The 9,073-nt window shown below is 55.3% G+C and overlaps 1 protein-coding gene across 1 annotated transcript; it reads left to right on the forward strand.

Annotated features, from left to right (window-relative positions):
- The first annotated feature begins 6,415 nt into the window (after positions 1 to 6,415).
- CSF3 (colony stimulating factor 3) lies at positions 6,416 to 8,834 on the forward strand. The gene is made up of 5 exons (XM_015570893.1): positions 6,416 to 6,529; positions 6,682 to 6,836; positions 7,153 to 7,260; positions 7,395 to 7,541; positions 7,847 to 8,834. Exons 1-5 carry the CDS (start codon positions 6,517 to 6,519, stop codon positions 8,015 to 8,017), a joined length of 594 nt encoding a protein of 197 aa, XP_015426379.1. The 5' UTR covers positions 6,416 to 6,516; the 3' UTR covers positions 8,018 to 8,834.
- The last annotated feature ends 239 nt before the right edge of the window (positions 8,835 to 9,073 follow it).

Consider the following 9,073-nt stretch of genomic DNA (forward strand, 5'->3'; position numbering starts at 1 on the left):
TTTGTGCATCAGTTCATTACTGTGCTTGCTCTCACACCGGCACTGCTGACAGGCACAGCATTTTTCTTGGTCTTGGAGTCTTAGCCCCAGGTGTGATCTGAGGACCACAGCTGGAGATGAGGAAGGCAAGGGCTGGGTGAAGAGACAAAATATTGGGCAAATCCCTAAACCTCTCAGACTCCTTCCCCACATCTGACAGGATTCGATTCAGTGACCTCCTGGCTCTCACAGGAATCTAGACTTCAAGGGAATCAAAGAGAAGGCGAGTCTGACTCTCAGGGGAGGTTTGCGGAGAGGAGGGTCTCCCTCTAGGCAACTGCAGGTTGAGAGCAGAGGTGAGGCTGGCGGGGGCTCCCTGTGGCCCCCAGCCCACCTCTACCAGCTGCGGATGGTGGGGAACGGCCAGCCTGGCTCTCCGTCTCAGCCGCCAACAGCAGGGCTCCCTGTGGGGCATTTGCGTTATTCCCATGTTCTCTGGCTGGCCCCTGGGTCATCGCTGCACATACACTGTTCCTGCCAAGTTCTGTCAACTGAACATGCGTTGGGGTTTTCTGCCTCCTTAACTGAATTCCTCTCCTGCTGCTCACCCTACTCCTGGAGGGATTCTCTACACATCCCCTGGGCTTCCCAGCCGTTTAACCCCCTGGCTTCCAGACCACTCCGTAACCAAATAATTCCTGAAAAGGGAGTTGGGGTGAAAGACTTTCCCAACTGGTCAGTGAGTTCTTAAGAGCAGGGGCATTTGTCTTCCCATGGACTGGCACTCTGGGTTCAAGAAAGTCTTGTTTGTTGGAAAAGGGACCTTGTATTCATCACCAACTTTGGAATTTCATCCCCCAATATCCCTAATTTCCATGAAAGGCATGTTGTAGACACCTGGCTTTGGCTCCTGGTCCCACCCAGCCTTGGTCACAGTGCTTTGGCATTGCCCATTTCCTTTATGCTGCTGCCACCTCCCCCTGTACTAAAGTTCAAAAACATTTGCTTTGTGAAATGGCACTTCCCCCAAAGTCTCTGTGGAAGATGTTTTCATTCCATCGTCCAAACTTTTTTTTTTTAGAGAGAGAGAGACAGAAAAACATTGATCAGTTGCCTTTGGCACACACCCCTACCAGAAATCAAACCCACACCCTGAGTATGTCCCCTGACCAGGAACTGAACCTGTCGCCTTGTGATGCTTGGGAGGACATTCCAACTGAGACATACCGGCAGAGCCCAAACTTTTATTTTAAGGATTCTAATCCTTTCCCCATCTTCCAGGCCAATTCGAAAACCTAACAGACCTTCCACTCCCTTCCAGGAGGAATGGGGCGGGGACTAATGGTGAGCCCCCGGCATGTCCTTCCCGATGCCGATGCCGGATGCCCGGGCTCAGGTGGGACGTGGTGACTGCCGGCGAGATGCCAAGATCAGGTTCCCTTCCGCCAGGCTGCGCTGCCTTCTCCCAGCCTGTCTGTGGCTCTAGCATCTGGTTGGTTAGCTTTTGTCCCCACGAGGCTGTCCTGGCCCTCGACCACTTTCCTGACCTCTGAGAGTGACTTATCTCTGAGTGTCTGTTGAGGGGACGTGTGTACAGAGGACAGACGCAGCTGCTGAGGCTCTTCCCTGCGTAGCACGTCTCATGGGAATTACAAGTCTTCCTGATGATGCCCACCCTCGCAATTGTGTCTAGACATTAAACTCTGTGCTCAGACCCTTTCTTTACTTGGTAGCGGAGTGGAGAGGGTAGACTTGGAGTCATTTGCCATGATTTCCTGGTTCTCGCTCACCTTGTCCGCTCAGCTGTCCGGAACGTTCTTGTAATTCATCCCCATCAGCTTGGCTTTTTTCCCTGGAGAAGCAGTATCATTCTTATGCTTGGAGAGCCCACTGTGTTGTCCAGCTTCCAGTTTTGTTTTTTTAATTGGAAAACGACAGAGAAATACAAAGAATAACATAACAAATACCCATGTGAACCGCACCAGCATGGCCATGGGTCAACCTGATTCGGGGGATGGGGAGCGGTGAAGGGTTAGAAAAGACAGACAAGAGATTAAAGCTGGGGCTAAGTGGGACGCTGCCCTCTCTGATGGAGAGAGATCGCCACGCCCCACAGGCCGAGTCTTTATTTTATAGCCAGATTCCACGAGGCAAAGTAAGGGTGTGGTCAAGCTGTTTACAATGTGCTCAAGGATTGCGAATCCACTCGATTACATGCACCTGATCAAGCACCTCCGCAGCCCATGTCACTCAGCCACGTGGGACCACAGGTGCGGACCATCAGGTCAAGCTCACAACGATAGCCTTTGGCTGTCATTGTGCTGGGACTTGCACGTGCCTTTGCCCTCTCATTAGTCTGAGAACCTGTCCAAACGCTGTAGCCGCTCTCCACACCCATGTACTTTCCACCCACATTTAATAAATGTTAACATTTTGTTATTGTGTCGTTTTTAATCCAAGTAAAAATATTAGCAATGAATTGGAAGCCCATCTTGTTCATTCCCCAGCCCCCTTCCTTCCCAAGGCAGACACTGATGGATTCAGTGGGCAGCCTTCCAGCTTCTGTTTTTACCCCTTTACTACAAAATATAGTATTGTTTTGCCCTAGCCAGTTTGGCTCAGTGGATAGAGCATCGGCCTGCGGACTGAAGGGTCCTGGGTTGATTCCGGCCAAGGGCACATTCCTGGGTCGCGGGCTCGATCCCCAGTGGGGGGCGTGCAGGAGGCGGCCGATCCATGATTCTCTCTCATCGATGATGTTTCTCTCTCTCTCTCCTTCTCCCTTCCTCTCTGACATCAATAAAATACTTATAGTTTTGTTTTGAGTCTTTAGATCTTTGTAAATGATGTATCGCATGAATGTAACTTGCTCTTTTCACTCAGTATTGGTTTTGAGGTCTAATCATATTGATACGAGCCCAGCACTGTTCCAGGCACTGAGAACTCAATGGAATAAAACTCCTTTCCTCTCGGAGTGTGTCAGGGGGCGGCAGGGAGGCAGATGTGGTATGAACGGACCACAGTTTCTTCAGCCATTCCCGTTGGTGAGCATCTGTTTACTATTACAAGCCACGCTGCAAAGAACATCTCTGCCTGTCTCCTTACACACGTGTTACCGTATACATAGCGTGCAAGCTTTCTTAAAGGGCCAGATAGTACATTTTTAGGCCAGTGAGCCATATGGTCTGTAACAATTACTCACTTCCGCCCTTCTTGAAAGCGGCTATAAACAATATGCAAATACAGTGTCTCTGAGCACTGGGGTTTGAATTTCATACCATTTTACATGTTATGAAATATTATTTTGATTTTTTACCCAATCATTCAAAAACGGAAAACCCGTTCTTAACTCAGGACGTACGTATCTTGGCCCACTGGCCAAGTCTGCAATAAATGAGTGATTCCAGAGCCTGTATACGGATGCTCCACACCCAGCGCCAGAGGAAAGCAGGAAGGATGAGGAAGGGAAGTTGCTGGCCCGCTCTGGGCACTGGGAAAGCCTTTGGGAAGTTGGAAGGATGAATAACTCGGGGTCTCTGGAGCCAGACCCTTTGCCGGAAGATCATTTTGGTCTAGCTCGGCCTGCGTGAGCCGTGGCCAGTGACAAGCTCTCGCCTCTCTCCCCTCTGCCTGGTCCTTATTCTCCTCTGAGTCGGGCAGAAGTCTAGATTGAGCCACTATCCATGAAGTACAGCCATGTGAACAGGAAGGTGATGTGATGGGAGCCACAGGAGCTTGGGAAGCAAATCTGCCTGGCCCTCCCGTGACGGTGATCTTGGGCAAGGCCCTTCGCTTCTCCGAGGCCGTCCCTTGTCTACAAGAATAATCCACATCCTACCGCTTTGTTGATAGGATGAAATGACAAAAGTGTAGCCCAGCCGGCGTGGCTCAGCGGTTGAGCGTCGACCTATAAACCAGGAGGTCACGGTTCAGTTCCTAGTTAGAGCACATGCCTGGGTTGTGGGCTCATCTCCCAGTAGAAGGCGTGCAGGAGGCAGCAGATCAGTGATTCTCTCTCATCATTGATGTTTCTATCTCTCTCTCCCTCTCCCGCTCTCTGAAATCAATAAAAATCTTGTTTTTCTTAAAAAATAAAGAAATGACAAAAGTGTAAGAGAAGGGGCCTGACATGATTGCCAGCCAGCATTCAGATTCTCTCCCTGTGGGAGGGGTGACACTTCCTGGGACGGCAGCTCATCACTTCCTCTGGAAGCAGCCCAGTCCATCCTCCAACATCTCACACCATTGGACAGCACTTTCCTTCTGTTGAGCTGAAAACTGGCTGTGGCTCCGCTTCTGGTCCCCCTCTGGCCCCGAGACCACACAACAGCCCCTCCTCTTCCCCAGATGAAACAGCCTGTTTTCTTTAATCATGACCTTGAGTCCTTCCGCCATTCTGGCCACCCTTCTTAGCATGCACATGTTTTTCCGAACCAAACATCTGATACACTTGGACTGCAGGTGAAGGTAAAAGTCTGGGTCTAGCGCTGGCCAGGTCATGACTGATGAAGGCCAAAAGCTGGTCAGGCCTGATGGTTAAGAGTTTAAGACTGTGGCACAGGGCAGATCTGGGTTCTGCTCCTTGGCAAGCTACTTAAGCTCTCTGAGGTCAGATTTGTCTTCTGTCAAAGGGGAAGGGTCCTAGTTCCCGCCGAATAGGCTTATTGAGAGGAACTTGACGATGTATAGCCTGCGCTGCTCACTCGGCACTCTGGCCGAGGCGGGCTGAACTCTCCAGAGGTTTTTTGTTGTTGTTTTTTTAAATATATATTTTATTGATTTTTTACAGAAAGGAAGGGAGAGGGATAGAGTGTCAGATACATCGATGAGAGAGAAACATCGATCAGCTGCCTCCTGCACATCTCCTACTGGGGATGTGCCCGCAACCAAGGTACATGCCCTTGACTGGAATCCAACCTGGGACCCCTTGAGTCCGCAGGCCGACGCTCTATCCACTGAGCCAAACCGGTTAGGGCTCCGGAGGTTTTAGGGGTCATGTTTGCTCCTGTGAATTCCCCACTCTCCACAGCTGTTAAACCCAGCCCCCAACCCCATGGAGGTGGCCCCAATCAGTGCATGGTGGCAAAATGCCTACCTGAAAGTGGGGGGTGGGGGGGGAGCCAATGCCTGCTCCACGCGGGACAGGGGCCCCGAGGCAGGATGTGAACGGATCAGCAGGTGAAGACCCTGCCAGCTATGACCACCAGGGGGCACCCCTGTTCCAGAAATGACCTCACCCAGAGCGACACACCCGCTCCTCTGGTGAAGATTGATGCCTCTGTCCCCAGCACAGTTCAGACTAAATTGGGACAGAGACGGGCAGCCTTGGTGTGCTTGGCCGGACTGCCCTGGGTAGGCCCGCGGCCTGGCCCGAGGCAGAGGCCCGGGTTGTATTCTGGCTCTGCTACCCATGACCCGGGACCAGGCGCGTCCCTCTCTGGCCCGGGTCACGGGGCAGATCTGGGTGCTGCTCCTTGGCAAGCCAGTTAAGCTCTCCGAGGTCAGATTTGTCTCCAAGATTCCTTCCAGAGCCAACATGGCCTGGTTTGCGGATTCTAAGCCAGGGAGTCTCCTCTCTCTCACCCCCAGCCCTCTCCCCCTCGGGGCAGCACACGCACCCGGGCTGGCAGTGCACCCGGCCTGGGAAGCCACGTGTCCCAGACCCCCAACTCCAAAGCCGGGGACACTGTTCAGGGAGGTGGGGGTTGGGGGGGGGAGGAAGGGCAGGGTTAGGTGAACCAAGGGCCTCCAAGGGTCTTGCTTCATTCAGGACAGGCATCCGGTTTCCTCTGGTCTCTGCCAGGATTCCAGGGGCTTAAAGGAATGAGTCATGGGGGGGATTGGGGAGTTCCCAGCTAACCAGTGCAGGACAGGAGCCTGGGATGCTGGCCATAAGGCTGTGCGGAGGGTCGGGAGGCAAGACCCTAAGGTCCCTAACCCCCGGCCCCTGGCCTCTCAGGGGAGGATTCAGGAAGGCAGCCTAGTGGGAGTTGGGGGGTAGGAATGGGGGCGACCAGCTTCTTCCCTCTCAGAATTTAGGGACAGAGAGCAGGTGGCTTGATTATCCCAAGGGAAAGTGGCAAAGGGAGCTGCCCCGCAGGTCTGCCAGGAGAGCGGGTGGGGCTGCCTGGAGGTCAGCCTCAGAGCAGTCTGACCCCACTGACTCCAGCCTCCCAGGCTTTTGATTGGTGGCTCAGCCTTTGTTCTGGGCTCTGTTCAAACACTCTGGGGCAGTTCAGGCCTGGGTGGGGCTAAGGGGCGGAAGAGGGTTTGAGGGGGCACCAACGTCAAACAGGGATCAGGGATTCCACAATTTCACAAAACTTTCGCAAACAGCTTTTTGTCTCAACCCCCCTTCGTTGTCCTGGACACTAAATTTGCATAAATCCTGGGAAGTTATTACTAAGCCTTAGTCGCAGGTAATTTCCTCCCGGGCCTCCATGGGCTTCTGTATAAAGGCCCTTCAGAGCGGGTCCCTGACAGAGCCTGAGCCTGCAGACCCAGCCAGACTCTGCTGAGCCCGCTGCCCAGAGCCCCATGAAGCTGATAGGTGAGTGTCCTGCCCCTGATGCGGGGGCTGCCTGCCTGGGGCAGGGGAGGAGGGTTGGACTGGCCCAGGGTCTGGTGGTCCCTAAGCCCCCAGAAAGGGGCCCTGGTGGGAGCGGAGAGAACGGCTCCTGAGCCCCATGCGCCCGCTCTCAGCCCTGCAGCTGCTCCTCTGGCACAGTGCACTTTGGACAGTGCGAGAAGCCACTCCGCTGGGCCCTGCCCGCAACCTGCCCGAGACCTTCCTGCTCAAGTGCTTAGAGCAAGTTCGGAAGATCCAGGCTGATGTCGTGGCCATGCAGGAAAGGCTGGTGAGTGAGGGGCTGGCGGCCAGGCAGGGAGGGGCGGATGTAGGGGAAAGAGGACCCAGGAGAGAGCTGAGGGAGGGGAAGGGAAGCATGGGGGAGGCACGGGGACAGGGAAGGAAGGTAGGAGAAGGGGAGCCCTGAAAGGCGGGAAGAAACTGGGGGAGAGAACCTTCTGGGGACCGTGCTAGGATGGAAGTGGAGGGCAGAATGGGGCTGAGGAGCCTGGCAGGACATGGAGGGAGGGGAAGACCTCAGAGAGATGCAGGGGACAGCTTGGCTCTGTGAAGTCCCCTGCACTCAGCATCCTTCTCGTCCCCAGTGTGCCACCCACAAGCTGTGCCACCCCGAGGAGCTGGTGCTGCTCAGGCACTCTCTGGGCATCCCCCAGGTTCCCCTGGGCAGTTGCTCCAGCCAAGCCCTGCAGCTGGTGAGTGACTGAAGGGGAAGAGGGCGGGGAGGGGAAGGATGATCTGGAAGGCGCCCCACCTCCAGGCTCCAGGCTGGGGCCCTGAGGGGAGCACCCCAGCGGCACCCCCTAACTCTCCGGCTCCGTCTCCCCAGACAGGCTGCCTGGGACAGCTCCACGGTGGCCTCTTCCTCTACCAGGGCCTCCTGCAGGCCCTGGCCGGAATCTCCCCCGAGGTAGGCCCCACCTTGGACATGCTGCAGCTGGACATCACCGACTTTGCCACCAACATCTGGCAGCAGGTGAGCCTCGGTTGGGAGGGGCAAATGTTAGGTCCCTAAAGGTCGTGCTGACAACCTGGGGAGTGGCGGGCTGTATGTAGGGAGCTACCGCCCCATCCCAGGACCCTCCTGCTGCTGGCCTTCCCATGCTCTGCTAGCTGAGGGCAGGAGTGGGATCACTGGAGCTCCAGACACCGGGGTTCAGGCCCTGGCTCCACCTCAGCCATGTGCTCGTCCACCGCCCATCAGGCCTTTGCATTTGTCATCTGTGACTACCATGCCCACTCGGCAGGGCCTGCTGGCTGATCTTGTCCTTCCCCCCACAGATGGAAGACCTGGGGATGGCCCCTGGTGGGCAGGCCACCCAGGGCACCGTGCCCACCTTCACCTTCACCTCGGCCTTCCAGCGCAGGGCAGGGGGCGTCCTGGTGGCCTCCAACCTGCAGAGCTTCCTGGAGCTGGCCCTCCGCGTCCTGCGCCACCTCGCCGAGCCCTGAGCAAAACCCTACCCACCCGATGTATTTATCTCTATTTAATATTTATTTAAACCTAATATTTAAAGACAGGGAAGAGCAGAAAGGAGTCTCCGATTCCTGGGCCCTTCCCTCCACCTCCAAGTGTCATTCTGTCTGTGGCAGAGAGAAAGCTCCTGTCTTCCTGTCCCCTGGACTGGGAGGTCGATAGGTAAATACCAAGTATTAACTCCGATGACTGTGGTGGGCACTGAACCCCCGGCCCCGAGGGCACCCGACATGGGGCCCTTCGGAATAACCAGAAACTCTCCCACGTGGGAGACAAGACAGCCTGTTTAATATTTAAACAGCAGTGTTCGCCGCTGGGCCCTCGCATCCCTCCCTCGCATCCCTCCCTCGCTCTGGCTTCAGCGCGGCGTGCGAATGCCAGGCCTCGCTTCCCCTCACGTCTCCGCCCCGCGGGCATGAAGCCCAGCAGAGGCAGGCTGAGCTGGGAGGCTTGACCCTGGGGTCCCACAAATTTGATGGGTAATCTAATTTTTCTTAAGATTTTTGGGGGCATGTCTTGACGCCCGTGGGGTGTCTCTCGTTTCTTCTGGATGCCCTAGAGAGACACCCATAGGCTTGGGACACCACCCCCACCAGGGCCAGTACTCTGCCTCCTTTCAGGGCTGTGCAGATGGTCGTGCACCTGCCTTGCTGGGTGGGGCTGGCAATGTGGGCGGGGAAAAGAGGAGGGGGATTATGTGATGGGTGAGAGGGAAGCTCAATGTTCACTCTCGGCCTCTACTTTCTTATTGTAGCCAAACTTCGTGTAAATAAAGTGTTTGTCTCTAGCAAATGTCCTTCCTCCTTCTTGAGTCCAGCTGGTGCCCGGCCAGGGGCTGGGGGGTAGGGAGTTGAATGGCGGTCAAGGGCAGAGGGAAGGGGAGAGGGGGTGCGGGGAGAAGGGGCAGTCCTCTGGCTCATCAGGGTTCATTCCTGTAGCACGTATGCATCTTGCACCTCCTCTGTGCAGGCACGAGGCTCATGGTCGGGACACAGCAGTGCGCCAGGCGGGCATGGTCCTGCCTTCGTGGA

Source organism: Myotis davidii, unplaced genomic scaffold, assembly GCF_000327345.1.
Source record: "Myotis davidii unplaced genomic scaffold, ASM32734v1 scaffold327, whole genome shotgun sequence".
NCBI classification, from domain to species: domain Eukaryota; kingdom Metazoa; phylum Chordata; class Mammalia; order Chiroptera; family Vespertilionidae; genus Myotis; species Myotis davidii.